The 23,775-nt window shown below is 31.3% G+C and overlaps 2 protein-coding genes across 2 annotated transcripts; one reads left to right on the plus strand and one right to left on the minus strand.

Moving 5' to 3' along the window:
- Nucleotides 1-1,030: 1,030 nt before the first annotated feature.
- LOC141532396 (uncharacterized) lies at nt 1,031-8,952 on the minus strand. The gene is made up of 7 exons (XM_074250726.1): nt 8,527-8,952; nt 6,037-6,349; nt 4,631-4,764; nt 2,372-3,009; nt 2,312-2,324; nt 1,675-1,850; nt 1,031-1,310 (listed from the first exon to the last, which is right to left on the minus strand). Exons 1-7 carry the CDS (start codon nt 8,924-8,926, stop codon nt 1,251-1,253), a joined length of 1,734 nt encoding a protein of 577 aa, XP_074106827.1. The 5' UTR covers nt 8,927-8,952; the 3' UTR covers nt 1,031-1,250.
- A 7,349-nt stretch (nt 8,953-16,301) lies between these two features.
- On the plus strand, nt 16,302-23,557 carry LOC141532225 (odorant receptor Or2-like). Its single transcript, XM_074250470.1, has 9 exons — nt 16,302-16,447; nt 17,698-17,817; nt 17,945-18,062; nt 18,132-18,393; nt 18,479-18,601; nt 18,677-18,767; nt 18,836-18,972; nt 21,801-21,933; nt 23,446-23,557. The coding sequence occupies exons 1-9, from the start codon at nt 16,304-16,306 to the stop codon at nt 23,494-23,496; spliced, it is 1,179 nt and encodes a 392-aa protein (XP_074106571.1). The 5' UTR covers nt 16,302-16,303; the 3' UTR covers nt 23,497-23,557.
- Nucleotides 23,558-23,775: the final 218 nt, after the last annotated feature.

Raw genomic sequence — 23,775 nt, forward strand, 5'->3', positions numbered from 1 at the left:
TTGCTGCGGGTGTTTGGAAAGTAGACCAGCTTCGTGTAAGTGACGTTCGCAGTGCCTTTAGGTCAAGCTTCTTGGCTTTAGGAATGTCCCAAACTGGTGATCACTGTCACTGGATTCTTCAGATACAGTCCAGTCTTCGATCATGTTGGCAATCCTTGGTCGCAAACGATATGTCAAGGATGGATTCTTGATACCCCGGTCTTTTAAAGGTGGTGGTGCTCCTGGTATTCAGCACTATGAGGTCGAGTCTAACTGCGACGTCAGCGACTTTGTTACCTCTGGTATCGGAGAACGCAGCTCCCCATTCAGCCGATTTTGCATTGAAATCACCTGTTACGATGACTTCGCCGCCGAACTTAGACATCACATCTTCTATATTTGCCAGTTTCTATCGGAACACATTAATCCCTTCATCAAGTGAGAGATAGACGCTTATAAAATCAGATAAATTGAATCCAGACAAAACCTGATCCACTTCCGCTGTTGTTGGTGGTAATGTTCTTTGTATTCACAATCCAAATCACTACCGCACCAGTTTCGTCGGCAAACCATGCTCTATCTTGGAAGTTTAGATATTGTTCGCAGATGGAGCAAACGTCAATCTTCTCTTCAAAGACTCGTTGACGAAGTAAGTTCTGCGCCAACGCACACCTATTCAGGTTTCCTTGTGATATGCGCGTCATTTCTGCCCTCGTAGCTTCGGCAAGTACGGTGCGGAATGGCTTACAAGCCTCAGAGCCAGAAATATGACATAAGCCATCTTGAGCGTCTGCTTTTTGTCAGGGCAAAAAGTTCCTTTTTTTTGTGTAATTGCTTAAAATTGCCAGTTCAATTTCTCAAAGATTCTTAAAACCTCCTACTCGGTATTTTCATCGCTGACGGCTGGATCTGAGGACAACTGATTGCGCGACATTAAGCAATCAATGTAGAATATATACATGCGCTTCTGTTAATAACTGATGACAACGAAACAAAATATGGATGATAGTATAGTTGAAGCTAATTAATTTTAGTCATTAACAGTTTAGAATTAAGTATTTTTAGTCATTCGTAAGAAAGAAAATTTTTTGTTAGAGTTAAAGACTTTGAAATAAATGAAATTTATAATATTTATTGCTATTAGTTCGATATTTTTACATTTACAGTGTGAAAAAATCTGTGATAAATAATTACACTATCATTCGGTGCTATGCAGTACACTAATTCAATGAAAAAAAAAACAATGTTGATTGATATTGATGTCACATATTTTATTTATCACTCATCATAGTATTGAGGATAGCAAAGTATGAATAAGACTTTTGTAATATCTGAAAAAAAATTATGTTAATTTACCAGAGACTTATACATATGTTAGAAAGTTCGTACTACTGTATCCATTTGTATTAACTAATAATTAGTATAATTGTTGATTCAACTAAAAATCAATGTTGGATAAGTTACTTTTCGCGGAAAAATTTGCCGATATGGCCTGATATGCTCACATACGTCCGTATCAAAATTTGTATGCATGTATAGAACTTGCTAAGACAATATACAGTTTAACATGCAGATATATTACTTTTTATGGCGTCATATGTCTTGATGTGAAAACTATTTAGATTAGAGCATATCAAGCCATAAATAGACCATGTTTTACGGGTAATCAATTGATCAATTTGAAATTATAGTTACCGACAAGTAAGTTTCCATGGAAAAAATAAAAAAGTAACCCGCAGTTATAACCATCGGCTGAAACCCCTGTGATAGTTCATTGAGGATTATTTGTTTGTCATTCGTTTTGAGATTATTTTCCCATCCACAATCGTAAATACTTCTCATCAAATCGTCATGCTGCAACAGTTGAATCACTTATATCACGGCCACCGAAATGAACCTTTTACACGAAAAAAAAAAAAAATAGGGTCTACATGATTTTCATATAACAGCAATATGATTTTAATGTGGCATTAAAATCGATAGGCTTAGCTAATTTAACCGGTTGATTTCATCAGCTCAGCTAATTAGCGAATGGCTAACCAGCTAATTTTTTAGCTATTCGCTGATTCCTTTTCTACAGATAGGTCCAAAGAATAATATAAAGGCTCTTTTTTTAATTTCCTGCTGAGAAAATTGATAATCATGTATTTGTCATGATTTTTTCATCTTGCTATCACAGGAATGTACCATGTGGCAACCTCCAGTTTTTTTTTCGTGCAGTTAGTAATGAGAGTATAAACCTCTCTAATAAGAAAATTTCCGTAGACAGACCAGAAAAGCAAGTGAATAAGCCCAGTCATAAGCATGATTATATCTCTAAAGACATTTCTACCATCCTTGAGACCCTATGACACATTAAAAATCAAATAAGCTGGGTTCGTACTATATGTACCTGACTAACCAGCGCCAATTGGAAAAGAGCAATGCAAGTTAGCATCCAATCAGAGGTTATTTGGGCGAAGAAGACCAGACTGAAAAGTTTGTTGTATTCATCGATTATGTTTATGATTCTACGATGGTGAAACACGCACAGCTTGAACCTTTTGATGAAGGAGTCTTGATCGACGCGTACCTCATCTTCAGCGAAAGGAATGAAGGTTTGGATTTCTCGTAGCTCTTCGGGTGTCTTAAAGTACTGGTATTTCAAGGCGATGTTGTAATTTTTATTAGACATCGAAAAAGTAGCGCGAGGTGTGTTAGAATTATTACAGTGACGGAAGTTTGACTGGAGCACCACGAGCTGGGTGTTTGTCCACCTGATCAGTCCCAAGACTGTTGGGTCATGAAACAGGACCCACATGATATTAATAACCACACCGTAGAATTCAATCGCGTAAATTATTTCAAACATCGGGGATAATGTCTCGTCGAAGGGAAAAACAGCCCGGATTGGCAGGATTCGCGTTTTCAGGAATGAATCGCCCGGGAACAAGCAGGACAAACAGACAGCTATACTTGTGAATATAAACACCCAGAAGTCAAAGTTTTGGTAGGTTGTCGCTATCTGGATCTCGGTTATTACTCCTAAATCTGTGGGTGTTATTAGTTATCTTTCATTATTTACATTTACAGATGAATTTTTTTAGTATACACAGAAAAAAAAAATTATTTGAACTGAATAAGATTTATTTGAGTCAATGATATCGTATACTTGGATATGGCCAAATAAATATTTATTTGTGATAAATATACGATATATTTGAGCTATTTAATTGCGTCAAATAAGTGATTTATTTGTTGTCAAAATATGATTTATTTGTGGTAAATAAATGAAAGTTGACGCAAATAATGCATATTTTAAAATATTAAAAATTAATTGTACATATTTTTAGGTTATTATAGCGCTACTATAGAATAAAAAATTTATAATTTTTAATTTATTTTATTAGAACAGAAACACAATGAAAAATTCAAATTACCTTTAGATATAATGGGTGTGTTTGGCCGAAAGTAAGTTCTTACTAAACTTAGTAAGCCAGTAAGCATAAAAAAATTAAAATCTTACAAGCTGACTATAGCGCTTTTCGGCCAGGACAGACTTACTGGCTTATATAACATAACACAAAACACCGGTTTGCGTTATATCCCGTACATAACCTCATATACTGAATATAATTGACAGTACTAAATTTAACAATATAATTTAATTCAAGTAAATATTTGCAAATGGATAATTTTATGAGAAATATTTTATTGGAATAAATATTAAACGACCCAGTGGATAATATCGATAATTTAGTGAATCAAGGTCTGTTCTTGTCCGTTTTGTTTATATCAACAATAAGCAATATGGCGTCACATATTAAGTTATGCTTACTGCGTTAGCACTTATTTTGTGTCCCGACCGAAAATTTTGTAAGTATAGTGAGTGACCAACTACATTTAGTAAGTACTTACTTCGGCCAAACACGCTTAATATGGTTTCCTTCACTTGTAACATGCACTTTTATTGGACAAAGACAATTATTAATATTGAAAATTAAAATTTGTTCAGTTGTATTTTTATCAGGTAATACTACTATGTATCTTTTTAAATGATCATTTAAACCGACAGTTAAACAGTTTTTAATTTTAAAAAATACAATTCATGTAAATGGCGGTCACTTGAGAGTCAGTTCGAAGAATATGCGCGCGCAGTAGTTTAGAATTCAACATTTGACTGGTACCCTCAAAGATACTGTTGTTTTCCATAAACTTCGCATCTTTACCGCAAATAAATCATTTATTTGACATTAATAATTTTTATTTATTTCACAGTACCGTAACATATTTGTGAGAAATAATTCTGCTTGTTCTATACAAATATATAATATTTTTCTGACAAATAATCAAATGCTTTGGCCCAACTGTTATTATATTTAGTACCACCAAACATACATCTTTTTCATATAATAAATTAATTTATTTGAGACAAATATTCCTTTTTTTCTGTGTATTCATTAAAAGTTAATAAACAGATTATTGTACTTGCCAGATGAGTGTTTAAGTTTGTTAATGGGATCATGGACCTTATTGATAAGCTCAAAAAAAACCTTCTGATTCCTGTAGACTACCAGACTCTTTAAAATGGTAGCTATCATAGGAAATATGTACCCCAAATTGTAGGAAACTTCTTGAAGTTTGTCAATGTTGTAGAAAATGTCTGCAGTACTCAGTACTATTATCAACGCGGTGATGATCCAGTTTATTATCCTCATCATGATTCCATTTAAGTATTCTAACAGCGGCTGCCGTGGAATCTCTATCAACCCAAGAAGCCTTTGCCCAAGATTTGCATTAAAATAACTACAGATATATAATAATATTCAGTGATTAGTTTATTTTTTGAATTACCGTCCGAGCCAGAGACTGATAGCCAAAGTCTGAGTGTGAGTCACAATCGGAGTTCTTTTCATTGTCGTTATGGAGAAAAAAATATACCAAGGTTTTATATTTTTCAAGATTTATCGGCTCGGGTATCTTTTTTTATTCTTTTCCACTTAAAGTTCAATAAAACTAGCGAAGTCTCTCTACAATAAAATGGTAGCGTAGAAAATATACGACAGTTGACTTTTATCGATTAACAATTAAAGTTATATCCTTCGTGCAGAAAAGTAACAAAGAAATTGGTGAGAAACCTGGATAATTTTTTTTCCGCAATTTGACTAACGATAGGTTTCAGATTTCAGACTTATGAGAAAACCAAAATAGACCATAAATAATTCACTCTTTTATTTTACTCGATGTACGTACGCTAATAAATGGTAAAGTATCATTCAGAAAAAAATATTCAAGGGCTTACTGATAAAATGTGAGAGATATTAAAGAAAAAATTATGCGATGTAAGAGTAAAGCAAAAAAATTGCTGAATGCAGCTTAAAGGGAAATTTTTGATAGATTTATTGATAGATTTTTTTTCTAGTTTGCTTTAATTTAAGTATTATTATTTTTTTCTAGTGTTGAATAATAATTATCATTTACAGAAAATTACGAATTTTTTCATTCTCAATTGTGCGGTTTGCAAGATTAGGAATAGTCGAATGGTATTTCAAATTCATAAATGCTTTTTCGCGAGTGATTCATCGGGGGATTGTCATGTTTGTATTCTCCGCTGTAATTGTCTATATGATAAAAAATATTAAGAATGTGCTATTTGTCAGTGGTATTATTGGATATGTTCTGCTAATAGCGGTAAGATTATCAAAAACTAATGTTAGGTATGCATCAAAGATCAAAATTAGGATGACGGTTGACCCTAAAGTCCATCAAAATAAACCTCCACCACCAGAAAGGACAAAAAAAAATAAAAAAAAAATGATATTTTCGAATCGCTTCGAAATTTTTGGTTTAATTAATTTGTGTTCAAAATTAAAACATAGGATTTGAAAAACTCATTATTTATCCACACTAAAAAACAAAATCGATAGAAAAATGATGAGAGATTTTTCTCTCAAGTATTTGTTCATGAGTTGGCGTATCTTCTTTAAGCTATACTTCTTTAAACTGTTAGATAAAGTTAAACTTTTTATTGTTATAAATTTGAATGTACATTTATTCTTCAAACATAGCTTGCATCACCGAAAATAAGATAAAGTAGCCTTTAAAATATTTTTAAAACTACCAATATTCATGGCATAAATTCTTCCGGCTGTTAAATTGAACGTTTTATGAGTTCTAAGCATAATGAACACCAGGTCTTTAATTGCTCTTTGCGGTAAGTTGTACCATGTACTGCAGTATATCGCGGTATGTAAATTTGCTATTCCAGAACTTAATCGGTCACCTGCAAAACTATAAAGAAAGATTTGAAGATTCAGTATGTAAAAAATGGTGACTTCCTTAACGACTGTGGCAGTATCTCCATTTCGCAAGCTTATGATCATCTGCAATCCTAGAAAATAACAATTATTGGAAAAATAGATTATGCAGTTAAATCGTAAACTAGTGAATATTTGACAAAAAAAAAGTAATGGTAAAAATGTATACACTGAGAAAAAAGGTTTTTTTCCACTCAGAATACAAAATTTTTTATTTATATATGTATAGGAGACTTTCTATAGATATAGTCACTCATCACGATATCTCTGGAACTATAAGACCTAGAGACTTGAAATTGGGCAGGAATATTCCTTTCGCCGAGTAGAGGTCAGCTAAGAACGGATTTTACAAAATTCTACCCACAAGGGGAGTTGCGAGGGCGTTAACAATGAAAAATTCCCGTTTTTAAACTATAGCTCCTATCGACTCCAAATTTGGTAGGAATCTTCTGTAAGAGATGTAGAAATAATCTATAAACGAATTTTACGATATCTCACTTCACAGAGAGTTGTGGGGGTGCACGGAAAAAAGTAAACTGTAATATTCACTCGGATTCCGGTTAGTTTTTATAGTTTCAAACAGTAAAGCGGACATCGGGGTGGCAAAAATGTAAATATTACAGAACTTAATGTAGAAAGTATAAAAGCCACAATTTATAATGTAATATCCAAAATAAGTAATTAGTAGTTGTCACTATAGTTAATAACGACTCTTTTATCTTTAAAAATTACAGTTTCAAACAGTAAAAATTGCCATTTCAATATATAGTCCATATTATGAAGAGAAGGGGAACTCAGATGAAAGAGAAGGGGGTCTCACTCTGGGAGAATTTAATATTTCAAACAGTAAAAATTATACTTTTAAAATATACATTTTACCAGTCTAAGCAAGTCAATAATTACAGTTTGATTTTTAGCGTTGCGTTTAAAATTTACCATTTTACTTTGTAAATATTGACGTTGCTTGTATTAGAAATTGACTAACTTTATTCTATACTTTTTACATATCATAACATCATTTTTTAGGTACGAAATGATAAATATTAAAGTCTGAATTGTTAATTATTATACTTAAACATTTTAGACATTTACATGGCGAATATTACTGTTTGAAATAGTATTTTCTTCCATGTAAAGAGTAAATTGTAAGGTTTAAATTGTAAATATTACAATGTGAATAGTAAAATCATGATTTTACTGTTTGAAGTGGTAATTTTTAGCAGTTGATCATTACTTATTATAAATCGACTGTTATTTATTACAGTTTACTTTTTTCCGTGTGGGTATTAACAATCAAAATTTTTTATTTTCAAGCTATAACTCCTACAGACTCCAAATTTTGTAGAAATTTTCTGTAAGTGATGAAAAAATAATTTATGAACGAATTTTACGATATTCTACCCCAAAGAGGATTGCGGGGGCGTTAATAATGAAAAATTCCCGTTTTTAAACTATAGCTCCTATCGACTTCAAATTTGGTAGGAATCTTCTGTAAGAGATGTAGAAAAAGTCTATGGGCAAATTTTACGATAGCTCATCTTACAGGGGTTTGCGAAGGTGGGTGTTAACATTAAAATTTTTTAATTTCCAAGCTATAACTCCTATAGACTCCAAATTCTCATTTCAAATTTTTTTCTTCGTGTCAATTATTATTCATTTTTGAAAAAAAAAACCACGCAAACAATATAGTGATTGCACATTGAAAGTTGCAATGAATATTAGCTGGAATAATAACATGGATAAAAGGTATATGCTAATTCGATGAAATTTGGAATTTGTAAAAGTCAAAACAATACTCTAATTAAATTTCAAGTTTAGATCTAAAAATACAATTCTATAAAATGCCCAGCGAAGCAGGCGGGTAACAGCTAGTATTTAATACAAGGTAAAAGATCCAGTTATTGACATTGGCCTAGTTGTTTAACACTTACAATTTTTATATAAAATTTTAATGCATATATTTTCCAAAGTATCAACTTTAAATTTAAAGAAGAAAAATTTTTTTTATTCTTTGCAGTAGCTGTCCTTCGTAATTCTACTATTTTCTTTAATTCTTGTCTAATTTTCTTTATCTCTATCTACGTTTCTGAATATTTTTATTTAACTCAAGAACACAAGAACACATTCACAAGAAATTGATGTAATTTCATTAATTTTTTTTTGGTTCGGGATTTTATAAAGTTTTGTATGCATTATTTTGAATTCGGAGTATTAACATGGAGTATAAAGAATTAAATTTTGTGATTCTTACCACTTAAACAGATTTGTACTGTATTAACCGCGAGTATGAGGATAATACAAAGATTGAATGAGTCCTCCAAATCGTTTGCAAACTGTATCAATTGATTGTGCCTTCTTACAAGAGCTCCCAATGTTTTCGTGCATTCTTGTTCAGTTGATTCAATATTTAAAGTTTGAAATTGTTCTCCTAGCCAATCGAGTTGTCCAGCGACATGTAAAGCAATCCCAAAAATGTAACAGTCACATCCTACGTTACCAGTGCACGTCGATAAAATTTGGATCGATTGTAGGATATAAATTGCAGCGTATGTATGTGTTGACATTTCATTAAATAAACATACAGATCCCAAAGGCAGAGGTTGAAATTTAGGAACAGAGGAATTGCTCGTCATATTAGCATCAATAGGCATGTCATATATAGCGAGGAATGCTAATGGCCCCATAATAAACATGACAGCTGTCATGTAAGCAGAAATCATTTGAAAAAGGCAAACAAAGCGAGCCAATTTTGCATTCTTTCTCATAATTTCAGAAGCTTTTGGATCTAGTACCGTCGTCCAGTCATTTATACTCGATGAAATAATTGTGAGAAATTTTTCGTTATTAATTCTGAGCGCTAGCGCTGTTAGCTTTACTATTACAATAAAACAACAAGTTGATAGGGAGTACATTTGAGTAGTATCATGCACTGCACCACAGTTGAGACTAGTTTCAATTAGCATGCTGGTTGCCATTGTTATCTGTTAAGAAAAACCATAAAGCTGTTAAAGATAACGATTAAACAGATTATTGAAAGAAATTAGTTTTCAAAAACTTTGAAATTTAAAAATGCAAAAATAAATTTTTCAGACTTTCCTAAAACTTGAACATTTTTAATTTATCGCTATGACCATCGAAAATTTTAGACAATTTAATTTCTTAGCTGAGAAAATCAAAATTTTGTCACAGGCACTTCCTTGCTGAAAGAAAGTTTTCGAGATTTAGGAAAAACGATTTTGAATAAAAATTTTCTAGTTGTTTATCAAAAAAAGTTTTTTTCAACAAGAAAGTTACTGTAAGAAAAATTTTGATTTTTTGAGCTGAGAAATATAATTGTGTTTTTAACAAAGTAAAATACTATCCATTTCTTTCAAGAGAAATTTTTTTTTTTAGTTTATCCTGACTATTTCTACAATATCTTTCATTTTTGAAAATTATCGATTTTCATCGCGGAAAGTTAAGAAGAAATTGGGCGTGTTTGGCCGAAGTAAGTACTTACTAAATGTAGTAAGTCACTCACTATACTTACAAAATTTTCGACTGGGATACAAAATAAGTGCTAACGCAGTAAGCATAGCTTAATATGCGATGCCATATTGCTTATTGTTGATGTAAACAAAACGGACAAGAACAGACCTTGATTCACTAAATTATCGATATTATCCACTGGGTCGTTTAATATTTCTTCCAATAAAATATTTCTCATAAAATTATCCATTTGCAAATATTTACTTGAATTAAATTATATTGTTAAATTTAGTACTGTCAATTATATTCAGTATATGAGGTTATGTACGGGATATATCGCAAACCGGTGTTTTGTGTTATATTAAGCCAGTAAGTCTGTCCTGGCCGAAAAGCGCTATAGTCAGCTTGTAAGATTTTAATTTTTTTATGCTTACTGGCTTACTAAGTTTAGTAAGAACTTACTTTCGGCCAAACACAACCATTGATCCTAGTGAAAAAATCTTGATTCAAAAAGATTATTTTCAGTGTTTAATCATCTTAAATTAAGCAGAAAAATTTTTATGTCAAGTCAAATTTACTTAAACCAAAAACAATTTCTTAGTTAATAGTAGATTATACTACAAGGGCAGGAATCTCAACTTTCTGCCCTTGTAGTATATTAGTAAGGAAGTAAAGTAAGAAATGTTTCAGATCACATGTAATTGTTGACCTCGGCTTCCCCTCGGCCAACTGGCGTAGTAAGTACTGGCTTACTTTTGACTGGCGTAGTAAGAAAAACATTTTTCTGCTTGATTTAAGAAGATTAAACTCTTGGAAATCATCTTTTTGAATCAAGATCATTTTTTGATCTATTAGTTGGTGGTATTTCATTGAGCTTATAAGCTCTCAATGTGAGTATTCATTTCAATAAAAATTTTTTTTAACATGAAATATAATTTTTAACATTGTTACTATATACAGTAATACACACAGAAAAAAAAATTAACTTAATTTAAAAGAAAAATTCTTGAACTAAGAATATAATTTTGAAGAAGGTAATTGTCTTGAATCAAGACGAAAAATTCTTAAATTAAGTAAAATTTCCTCAAATCAAGAAAAATTTTCTTAAATCAAGAATTTTTCCACTCAAATCAAGAATATTGAGCTCTTCAAAAATATATACTTGATTCAAGAACATTTTTTTCTGTGCAGTTACACACGCGCATATATTTTTGATGAAATTTTTATAATTATTAAGTAATATTTATTATAAATCTTCAAAATGTTTTCACTTTCAAAGTTCCTATTGATTACATATCGGTGGATGTTTGAATAGGGGAAATGAGCACTGTAAAAAAATAGAATGATGTTTGTTTCCATTGAGCTTGAAAAAATTCATAAACAATAAAAAATGTGCAATCATATTAATTATAAATTATAATATCATAGGTTACCAAAAAATAATTTTCTTTTAAATTATCTTGTCTTTCTGTCAAACAGTTTTTTCTTAAATATTACATCAGAATAATAACCTCAAGAATAATAACAATCAGTGTCTGTATTTTTGACAGGATTGATTGACAATCGAATGGCCAAATCCCAAGACTTTTTTTAATAAGTTTATAGAGACCAAAAGCATATTGAGTATTGCTATTCCAGTTTATATTTTTTGTCGTTGCCATCGTAACTACAAATATACTTCAATAGCCTTTCTCGAACGCCGACTATTTTTATTCTTACTTCATAAAGTTTATATCCTGAAGTTTTACTGCGACTAAATTTAGAATAAAGTTTCTCCGCGTATACATATATAAAGAAAATTTCTGGAAAAAAGGATCATATTGAATTCATAAACTTTTTTGTTAAACTTTTTCATGATTATTTAATGATGTAGACGCATGCAAAGATAAACTTGTATAAAAAAAAGAAGAAAGGATTCGGTATCGGTGTTATTGATTTCCAGGTCAGTCTACATGCAACCAACGGAAGAGTTGCATCGAAAAAAGTGCTGGCTCAAACTTAGAAGATTATTCAGGATTGCTTGCAATCAGTTTGAGATATGCGGTACCGTAGTATCATATTAAGCTTTTTGAATAAGTGAGACATACTCAGTTAAAATCTATTCATTATTTCAGAAATTAACTATTTTTGAATTAATAAATTCTGTAATTAGTGAATTGTTTTTAGAAACGATATTTGGAATTTAAGATTTCAACACAAAATTTATATTGTAAATTTTATCGCTGTAAGTAACAATGCAAAGTGATTTTAATTGCATTGATCTGTCATTTTTTTCTGAATTTACCATTCAGTTCCAAAAAGAATCTAGATAAACAATACAAACTTTAAAATGGAAAGTTAACATTATAACTGATGTGACAATCACGAAATAAGTATTAACATTCGACGCTTACGTTTATTATTTAATTTTTTGGGAACAGTCTAAAAAATATCACGAAAATCGTACCTTAGTTGTCATACGAATCTTTATTTGTGTACATTCTCCTCTATAAAAATTCAATTAATTAACTGATACTACTGTTTTGCAACTTTTTCTAGATCTACGTTTGTTTTGAATCTGTCCAAGTTTAAAGATCTAAATTTAAACAATACAATTAAATGACAGCATTTGGAGTATTATTGACTTGAAGTATAAATTTATTATGCGTAAACCATGCAAAAATTTTTTGATATACCTATTAATTGACATCAAAAGATTCCAGAAAATTTCTTTACAGACCAATCTTGACAATATGTGATTGTTTTTGTTAAATTATAAATTTTCAATTCAAGCATTTGCTAACAAATATTCATCAAACAATAAATATCTACCGTTTAAAATTGTATTATTTAATGAATAATTAAGTTTGAATTTTTCATTGAATGGTCAAGACTAGGTTACCCAATTCTGGTTCAAATCTGGATTGCCATTCAACAGCTATGTTCAGACTTCGCAGTCTTGGCTAACGCTCGGGTAATTATTGAGTTGGCCAAAGCTAAGTTGCCCATTCTTGGCCCAAGGCTGGGTTCTTTTGCCTCGGCCATTCTATGGCGAATAAGTTTTGTCTCAAGCTTGGGTAATCATTGGGCCGGCCACATTATTGGGAGAATTTTTCAATCTACATATATGAATAAAAATATTATGAATTTATAAACTTTAAACGTATGTATAAATGTATAAGTTAAAGCCAATGGATAACTTGTGGTTAATTACGACTTGGCCGATAAAATAGTTCTTTTCATAATGCTATAAAATATAATTTATACATAGACTCTATAGTTAAAGCAGAAATGGATTTGAAATTTTTGTAGGCATATACTACATAGAAAAAAAACAACAATAAAATGACAGAAAAGCTGTCAAATTTACAGCTTTAAAAACGTCAATTGTAGCTGGCTCTTGTCCCAAGTCTGGCAAGCAAGACTTGTTACAAAGATATTGACTAGGTCTTGATTCAAAACTGGCAAACTAAGACTTCTTACATAGACATTGGCTAGATCTTGGTCCAAGAGTAGCGAACCAAGACTTGTCAATTGAATATTGGCTGGGTCTTGGTTCAAGTTCAAGACTGGCAAACCAAGACTTGTTAGATAGATATTGGGTGGATCTTGGCTCAAGACTGATCAACCAAGACTTGTCAGTTGAGTAGTGGTCCAGTCAGGGGCCAGTATTGTTCGGCCAAGTCTGGGCAACCCAGTATTGTGCCAAGACAGGCCTCGTTGTACGTAATTTTTCTCCTACAAGGGTTTGTCGACTATTTTAAGCTATTAATTGAGATTTCGTATTCTTTTTACTATGTTTTAAATATAACTTACTCTTCAAAATTTATTTAGTAAGGTAGGGTTGGATTTACCTGTGGTTTTTTTCAGTCTTCCTAAGTATTGAAGCAGCTTGAAATCCAGTAGATGTTTAAGAAGACGCAATCTTCGACGATGGGAACATCAGACACTTCAAGCATTCAGTAGCTAAATATTTAATAATCGCAATCAAATGAACTCCAGAACAATCAAAACAGATATCAGTAAACTTGAATACATTTTTTCCATCAAGTTTTTCCATGTTTTCTATTTCTTGTTTGCTTGATGCTATGAGACAATCATCACGTTACCTTTTTATCCTCCTAAAATTTTAATAAATATATCATAATAAAGCAATAAATAAATAAATGGCATAATTTATGGATTAAAAAAATTACTTGATCATAATTAATTTATTTTTGACAGATATCAAATCAATTGTCAGCTCATTGACAGTAGGAAATCGTATTTGCAATGGATCGCCGAGGGAATGTTTTGAAGTAAAATTTTCTCTGTTGACAATTGTGACACTTTTGTAATCCATCGTTGATTTTGATAGTTGAATAATGCGTCTTGATTAACTTATTAACGAGCTTATAATATGTATATCAGGAATGTGGACTAGATAGGATCATAATAACAAATTACATTATTATTTCTGCGAAGTTTCGGTCATTTATTATACCTTCATCAGGCATCTGAAAATCACACAAATTAATAACTAACAAAATAACATAACAATTGATACAATTCTAATATTTACCATAATACGAATTCTAACAATCACAATCTTACATTGCACAGTTGCCTTAGTCATATAAATCATCACAAAATTAACAAAATTGATAGATTTATTAATTATTCTTACTATTAACTCAGAAATAAAGTACATGGAGGTACCTGATGAAGGTCTAATAAATGACCGAAACGTCGCAGAAATAATAATGTAATTTGTTATTATGATCCTATCTAGTCCACATTCCTGATATACATATTATAATTAAGAATTATGGATGATAATGAAAATAATATTATTAACGAGCATTCACATCAGTTTCAATAACTATGTGAATGAATCCATTAGCTTGATTCTTACTACCAAAAAAGATCCTAACATACCACTCTCAACAGTAAAAGTCGGCGATGTGACCACAGTAGTTCAAACCGACTTTGAATGAAAATTAATTTAAAACAAAAATTCGTGTGAATAAATTGTTTGCGGTGTGCCTATAAAATTTAATTTGTTGAAAATTTTAAAATACTTGATTTTTATTACAATTTTGGAAAATTTGAGAAATAATCCTATCTCTAATTTTGTAGATTATCTACTTACTTGTTATAGTTCATTCATGCGTTTAGAAGATATCACTATCTATTAATTAAGTTGTTTATTATATTGGTTACCTTCACTATAGTTATTGAGTCTTCAAGCATGTGTAAATTTTGAAAATAGAATTGTCGTTTCACAAACTAAAAAAATGTAAATTATCGATCTATTATTTAAATATTTGTTTACTGTAAGATAAAATAATAGTATATTACTTACCCACACGACGAAAAAAATATAGGGATTTTTCCAATGGTAACAAGGGTATTTTTTCTTTATTAACATGATAGAACTATCGGTTCATTTATTCAAAAGTTATTACGGTTTGAAAATTAAAAATATAGTGTTTTATCAAGCTTTTATTAGATTTTTGATCTTGGAGAGTTTAAAATGACTCAAAAATTCTATTTTAGAGCTCAAAGTGCTCAAAAACGTGAGAAGTGAAATTTTGAAAACTTAATTATGGAATAAGCGGAAAGTTGCAAGGATGGCCTTTAGAGTCAACCGTTTCCCTAATTTTTTCATCACAAACCGACTGTATATCACTATTTTACTTTTAAATTATCTGAAATTGCTCGAATGAGAAAATTGTTATGTAAATTTGTAATTATTAAATTAAGTTACATAAATTTTAGTGATAAATGAATTTTTCCTATGTCACATGGATATTTCTATCATGTTAATAAAGAAAAAATTCCTATGATACCATTGGAAAAATTCCTATGTTAACGTTGGAAAAATTTCTATGTTAACATTGGAAAAATAGGAATAATCCCTATATTTTTTCACCGTGAATGTTATCCGTTAGATTTATACAAAATTCTTGTATATAAAAAAAATCAATTATTGGATAGTTAATAAAATTTTCAAAACTGAAGAACATATTTATGATTAAAAAACAATAATTATTATGACTTGGATGAAATAAAATTTTTTTGAGTGAAGAAAAGAATGTTATTTAGGCTAATGCGACTTTGATATTCTTTGTCAATTTTTTTGGTTTGAGCAAAGTTTTTTTAGTGTAATGCATTTTTAAAATCACGAAATTGTCACTAAAAAAAAATATAAAATTGTTATCCACGAATAGTTAAAAAAAAATTGTAGTAAACTGCAGTCTCGTTATTACCACAAAAACATTCCTTGCGAACAAGTATCGCAATAAAGTTAGACTTCTCTGTGAAAGTTGATATAAAATTTAGTTTGATTTTAAATTCTTTTTGTTGTATTTCAATTCGTAGAAATAAAATATGCAGCACAATAGTACGCAGAATAAGTAAAACAAGACACGCAAGTCTATAGCACAAACGGTCTCTAAAGATTTTGTATTAAAAAGTAGATGCTTTTTGATGTAGCCATTAACTACTACAAATAGAATTTTAAATTATTTGAAACTAAGGGTCTGCGCAACTTAGTAAAAGTTTCAATATTCAGTCTACAGAGTGAAATCGAAACAAGTATGACTTTCTTCGATAACTCGAATTGGAAACTAACTAAATTTTTGTTATCATGTTTTGGTGGATGGCCTTCGCAATCACCTAAAATCCGAAAAATAATCAGGATTTCCGTATTTCTTTTAATTACAAGTATATTTATACCCGAGGTAAGCTTAATTTCCGGAAATATTTGCTAATATTATAAATTATTTTACTCTTGAATTTTCAATTTCTTAACAATATTTCCTCTTTCTTTTTTTCTTCGTAAATTACACGGACGATGGGCCGACTGTTGTAAACCATTTTATTGATTTATTTCAGTTTATTTTATATTTTTGTCGGTATTGATTTATTTTCGTTTTATTTTGTGCTCATTTTTTATGCTTTTCTTCTTTCAACAGGATAATTTCTTAAAAAAAATTTAAACATATTGAGATATCCAATTACTTAAATTTTAAGGCAAAATTAAGATTTTTAATTTCCCGCTAAGAAAATTGAAAATTTTGAAAAATCAGGAAGTTATTTTTACCCCGTTTTCCGAAAATCAAGTTTTCATCAGATCTTGACGTTTTGAGGTTCTAGAAATCTTCCCTGACTATTCCCACGATGGTGTCTGTATGTATGTATGTATGTATGTATGTATGTATGTATGTATGTAAACCTCTCATAACTTTTGAACGGCTTGGTTGATTTGATTGCGGTTGATGTCATTTGAAAGGGCTTGACCAAACTTAAATTTTGAATACAATTTGGACCGATTCCGACCGGTAGATTTTGAGGAATCTTAAAAAAACTACGAAAAAAAATTTTTTCAAATCAAGTTTTTTTTTAATAACTTTTAAACGGCTCGATCAATCAATTCCAAAAACTAATCAACTCTTAACATCGAAAAACCACGTCGATCGCCATCAAGCCGGTCAAAATCGGTTGATTTGTTCGTGAGTTATCGTTGACGAAAGAAATCGAATAAAAGCGTTTTTTTCGAATTACACCGAAACTTCCGGTCTTATCAATTTGTGTTTAAAGACGTATCATAAAATTTGAAAAATTGCGTCGAATGCCGCCAACCGCGTGAAAATCGGTTCATTCATTCAAAAGTTATTGCGGTTTGAAAATTCAAAAAATAGTGTTTTATTAAACTTCTATCAGATTTTTGAGCTCGGAGAGTTCAAAACTACATCAAAATTATATTTTTGAGCTCGAAGAGCTCAAAAACGTAATAAGAGCAATTTTGAGCGCTTAATTACGAAAGTAGCGGGAAGTTGCAGGGATGGCCTTCAGGGTCAACCGTTTTCCTAATTTTTTTTTTTGATCCTAGCATAAGATAAAATAGTTGTAATGCTTCAATTTCATTAATTTCTTTCCAGTTCCCTCCAGTTTCAAATAATAATTTGCATTTTTTGTTTCATATTCAAAGATCATACGGCTGATAACATCATGGGGAGATATAAACCGAGTTGTTGAATGCGCACCAATCTTCGCATTACACTCTTTAACCATCGTAAAGATGTGCAATTGTCTTTACAATATAGACAAGGTTGATTCGGCAAATTAAATCTAAGTATAATTTCTCTAAAAATGTTTGCAGAGAATCAAAATTTTCTGCAAAAGTTTTTTAGAAATCAGAGATTTGTTCTCCAATCAAATGAAAATTTTAATTTAAGATAAAAATGCTGTTAACAACAATTCAAACGGATTGGGAATCTCTGATGACAGAAGAAGAGTTAAAAATCCTACGTGAATATGCAAATCAAAACCGTAAAATCACTCATTCCTACGTATGTAAGTGACGTTCAGTCGTTGAGCATCAGATACATTCAAAGTGATAAATAACATTATTTACAAATAAAGATTTAATTTATGTTGTTGCGGCGATGTTTTTGGCTACACCCATGGTTCCAAAAATACCTGATTATTATGTACCACTAAATGAATCAAGGCCGCAGTTATCTTTGTATCAAACAGAATATTTTGTGGATTCAGTGCAGTACGAAGTACCAATTTTGGTTCACGCATATGTAGTTAGTCCATTTCCTTCAACTATTATCGTTGCATTCGATTCTTTGTACGTTAACTTCGTTAGTCATGCCTGCAGCATGTTTGCGGTTGTTGGGTGAGTTATTTTTTGATGTAAAAAAAAAATTTTTTTTTTTTAATTCATCACAGTGGCTATCCTTACTAAGAATTATAAATTGCAGATATCGGTTGAAAAATGCAGAGAACGATAAATATGTATGGAGCAAACAAAGAAAAATAATTCAGGATAACAAAGCGCATCAATCAATAATCAACTGTATTAAAGACCATAACAGCATATTAGAGTTGGTGGCTGTAATGGATTAATTGGTTAGTTAATCCTTACTTTAATATAACTAAACTTGTTTTATCTGTTTAAGGTTTCGCCGAGTTCTTAAATCTAGCTACAATAGTTGCTTATTTGCTATAGTAATTATAAACATGTTGGCTTTAAGTATTACAGGATTCCAAGTACGTCGATATTATTCGTAAGTGTTAGTTAAAAGTGTGTTTGTTAAAAATTATAATTTTTCTTCTAGACTATAATAAAAATGGATGAAACCAGTGAGATGATAAGGTTCGGTACATTTTGCATCGGACAAGTTGTTCATCTTTTCTTCCTCAGTTGGCCGGCCCAAAAGTTATTGGATCATAGTCTTTCTATTCATCAATTAGTGTAATTATTTGAGCTCGTTATTGAAATAGTATACTGTCGAACTATGTAAACCTTCTATAGCTTTCGAACGGTTTGACCGATTTCATCGCGGTTGGCGCCATTTGAAAAGGATTGGCCAAACTTAGATTTTCTGTGAATTTGAACCGATTTGGATTGATAGATTTTGACAAATTTGGAGAAATCTCAAAAAAACTAAGAAAAAGATCTTTTTTGAATGCGGTTTTTTTGCTATAACTTTTGAACGGCTTTATCGATCAATTTCAAAAACTAATCAGCTTTTAACCTCAAGAAACCACGTTGATCGCAATCGGTTCAGTCAAAATCGGTTGATTCTTTCGAGAGATATCGTGAATGAAAGAAAACCGAAAAAAGTGTTTTTTTGGAAATACTCCGAAATTTCTAGATTTTTTCGAATTAGACCAAAACTTCTGGTCTTATCAATTTGGGTTTAAAAATGTATCATAGAATTTGAAAAACTGCGTGGAATGCCGCCAACCGCGTGAAAATCGGTTCATTCATTCAAAAGTTATTGCGGTTTGAAAATTCAAAAAATAGTATTTTGTCAAACTTCTATCAGACTTTTGAGCTTGAAGAGCTCAAAAGCATACAAAAGCTATCTCTTTGAGCTTGGAGCGCTCAAAACAATACATGAATTGTATTATTGAGCTTGAAGAGCTCAAAAACGTGATAAGTGCAATTTTAAGAGCCTTATTAATAATAAATAATTGAAGTATTATTTGTTAAAATCTTTCACTCGAATTAATTTTACGAGCTCTGATCGTCATTTGTGTGAATCAAGTACAATTTGTGCGCAATAAGTAAGCTTGTTGCATCCAAATAGCTTGTGACAGGGAATTTGAATTTCCGCGCGTGGCTAGTGTCACTGTTATCTTGTCGCGGTGAGTAGGGACTACTCCGTACCTTCTGAGGGTGAGTAGCTAGTTGTAAGACTCGTCACCGGGTCGTACGGGTCGCTAAGTCCCCACCGCGGTTCCCCAGAAAATCTAAGCGGGAACGAGATAATGGGAAAATTCGAGAACCTGATAGAGAGGTTATAAAAGAGCCGGTGAGCACCAAAACAGCACCTTTTGGCGGACGAGACTTGTGGTTGTACAGTGCTCAGTGATTTACCATCAAAATAACGTAAGTAGAAATTTGCTCGAGGCTTCACGAAAGAGGAACGAAGCGAGCTGTTATATTTTAATTCCTTGAAAAAAAAATTTCATCCAGTCAGGCCTTTAGGCTGACGAATTTATAATTGATCCATTATTTATTTATCGGCTTTTACAGAAAATTTGTACGAGAAATAACTGTGATCGAATAGACGAGGAAAAGAAATTTACGGACTCGAGAAGCTGAAGGAAGTGCTGTTGGCTAAATTTCACTTGCTCTGGGATAATTCCATCGTTGGCTGAAATAATTGGAACTTCAGGTAAATTGGTTATTTAGGCCCTTGTATTTCAATCAGGCTGAATTGACCAATATAAGTTTTACTGAAATTAAAATTAAGCGTCTCGAATAGTCTATACATAATTTTCAAATTCCAATCGGGTTAAGTTTGCCAAGGTCATTTAGAAATTAAGAAAATAGAATTAAGAATAATTATCAATTAACTGTCATCAAGAAATTAATTAAAATAAATTCGGTCTTTTGTTATAAATATTCAAAATTAGTTGACAATTAGTTTAGAAAATTTGGAAATTTCGGAAAAGTGCGTAGTTCAGAATAAAGGTCATTTATAGTTGTGTGTTAAATTCTTGGAAATTGTGAGAATATAAATTAAGGCCGGTTGGCTAAATTTAATGAAACAATTTTAATTATGTAGTTTGATGAAAATTGAGAATAAGTAAATTATTAAGGGAAAATTGTCAAAAGATATTTAGTGAAATTTAATTGAAAAATTTTGATAGAATTTTGGAATTAAGAATTGAATAATTTAGAAAACCGACAAATGTTAAATTTTGTGAGATTGATAAATTGTATATTGAGAATTGTTAGGAAAATTTAATTGTTAATTGAAATTGAGATTGAGAGAATTGGCATATTGAATGAGAGTTAGAGAAATTGAGTTAACGTCCGGTGGACGATTTTGTATGGAATTTAGTGAGTATTTAGAAACGTTGTATAGACGCCCGAGTCGGGGGTACAACGGATTAAGTTAGGAAACCGCTGCGTAGACGCCCGAGTCGGGGGCGCAGTCGGGAATAGGTTTTAACTGGTATTCCGTCAGGTTGACGAGGTAATTAGTTGGTATTGTATGATATTCCGTCAGGTTGACGAGGAAATTAAGATATTGGGATATTCCGTCGGAGTGACGAGGTTAAGAAAATTGGTTATTTATTTGTAAGAAGAATTGGCAAGGGCCAACGTAGGTGAGAGGTTCTCACGATTAAGTTAGTTTAAGTTGTAAGAATAAATTGGCAAGGGTCAACGTAGGTGAGAGGTTCTCACAATTAAGTTAGTTTTAAGGAAATTGTTAAGTTTGTAGATTGATTGAATAAATCATTTATATTTTCTAATAATTTTCTCAGTCTTATTTTCAGCCTTTCTCGGACTTCTCACGACCCTGTCCTTTCCTTCTCATGCTCCTCCGGTTTCTGGGACACCGTGTCTAAAATCCCAGTGGCGCCCTTTCTAAAGAGGAAAGGGGTAGCTAACTGGACCTGGGAAAACCCCACGGTTACAAGCTATTTGATTCACGTTGTAATTATAAAATGAGTAAAGAGCTACTTACATCGTTACAAGCGCTGGTAGGATTTATCCCGCATGACTAATAAAAAAATTAATTTCAATATGATAAAATGTTTTCATATGTTTTTCATTTGAAGGTACTTAGGAGAGTGGTATAATATTTCTACAAGAACAAAAAAATTGAGCATTTTTATTATGATGCGCAGCCGAAAACCATGCATCCTCTCTGCTGGAAAAATGTATACCATGTCATGCGAGAGTTTTAGTAGGGTACAAGCAATTTTTATTAATTTTAACAAGAAATATTATTTTTTTGTTATATTCGCTCCAAAAGTTCAACTTTTGAGCACTGGGTAGCGTCCGTAAAGCGACTCTTTTCTAGAGACTCTACCATACCGTCTTTTTTTCACGGCCTAGGTCGTGAAGTTTTACCCCCTCCTTTTTTTACGAACTTTTCGAGTACACCCAGACGAAATTGAGAGAAATTGTAAAAAAAAAGTCACATTCTAGTGTATCGACCAATGATTGTGAATAAATTGTAAACAGTTACTATTGAGTGGCGCTAATTATTTCTCTGCTGGCAGTTTATTATGAAGCGGACTTAATGTTAATAAAATAACAACTACGCCATAAATAAATATTAATAAAAAGATAATTAATATAAAATTTAGTTTTTTTGCCCTTGTGAAACTTCATAAAATTTAAATATGTCATTGTTTGCCTCCTATCCCTCAAAAGTTAAACTTATGCAGCGATAATAACAAAAAATATTGTATGTCATTCGGCCGTTTAGTGGCGATTTTGACAACGACTTTTTTTCGATATTCGCTTTAATGTTTGTGACGCGAATGTTCGAAAACGAACGTAAATTTCCGTCCTCGGCTAAGCCTCGGACATTAAAATTACGCCCGTTTCGAACCTTCCCGCCACAAACCTTAAGGGGTTATATCCACTTGCAATTTTAAAAAAATCGAAATTTTTTTGCATATTTTGAATGTATATATATTCGAGAATGTTGTCTGTAAATTTCAAAGTAATCCGGTAAATAGCTTCGGAGTAATGAGCGTATTTGTAAAGACGTCTCCGAGCGTTTGAAAGTAGGCGGAAACGTAACTTTAAATAATAGCCAAAACTTTAAATGCGTTTTTCTCGAAACGATGTTTTCAAAGTCGGTGAGGAATATTTCTTCGAAACGGCTTTACCAATTGACTTGCAATTTTCACAGGATCTTCTTAAATACTTTTGTCAGGCAATGATCGAAGGAATAAAGTTTCTGATAGAAATTTCGATTTTTTAAGTCACTTTAAAGTGTAAATTTTCGTGCAAAAACAGATTTTTTTTGTTGGGAAGCCGCCATTTTGTCTAAAATCAAAATTTTGACTATTTCTTCGATCATTACCTGTATTTATCTATCCGAAAAGTAATCCTTTTGGTTTTTTTTATTTCAAATAATTTGGATCAGAGATATCTTCCTCACCGCCAGACACCTTTTTGTGGAGGACCTTCAGAAGATCTTCTACAGGAACGACGGAACCCAATATTTTTATTAATAAAATATGAATTCTTAGAATACGTTAAATTCGTTAAATATTCATATATTTTATGTATATATTCAATAAAAAACCTCTCCAGAAAAAATTAACAAAAAAACACATTTTTTCGAACTTACAAGTGGATATAACCCCTTAAGCTCATATCGACATATCGTCGCTGTCAGAAAACCGCCACTTTACGACCTTATGACATAAATATCTATTTTTTTAATGTATTTCTATATTTCAGGTGATTAAAGCATCAATGTCATACTTTACACTTTTGACGTCTCTCAGATAATTTTTGGGTATAAAATAAAAATAAAAAAATTGATATCAACAAATATGGAATAAATATTCAGTTCTTTTATTAATTTGCTGATTTCACGCTTATGATTTTTCTAATTTAATAAATTTTGGAAATTTCTAAATAATTACAGTCACCTGAAGGCTGTAGTTTGGTAATGTATACGAAAGGATTTTAATGCTAATATCAATTGTACAACAATTGCTAATGACTAATGCGCGTACGTTCACCATGAAATATTTAAAAATTTAATATTTACAATTGATAAAATTT

The sequence above is a fragment of the Cotesia typhae genome, unplaced genomic scaffold (assembly GCF_013202065.1).
Source record: "Cotesia typhae breed Kobodo isofemale line unplaced genomic scaffold, CoteBio_Ctyphae contig_59, whole genome shotgun sequence".
Classification (NCBI taxonomy): domain Eukaryota; kingdom Metazoa; phylum Arthropoda; class Insecta; order Hymenoptera; family Braconidae; genus Cotesia; species Cotesia typhae.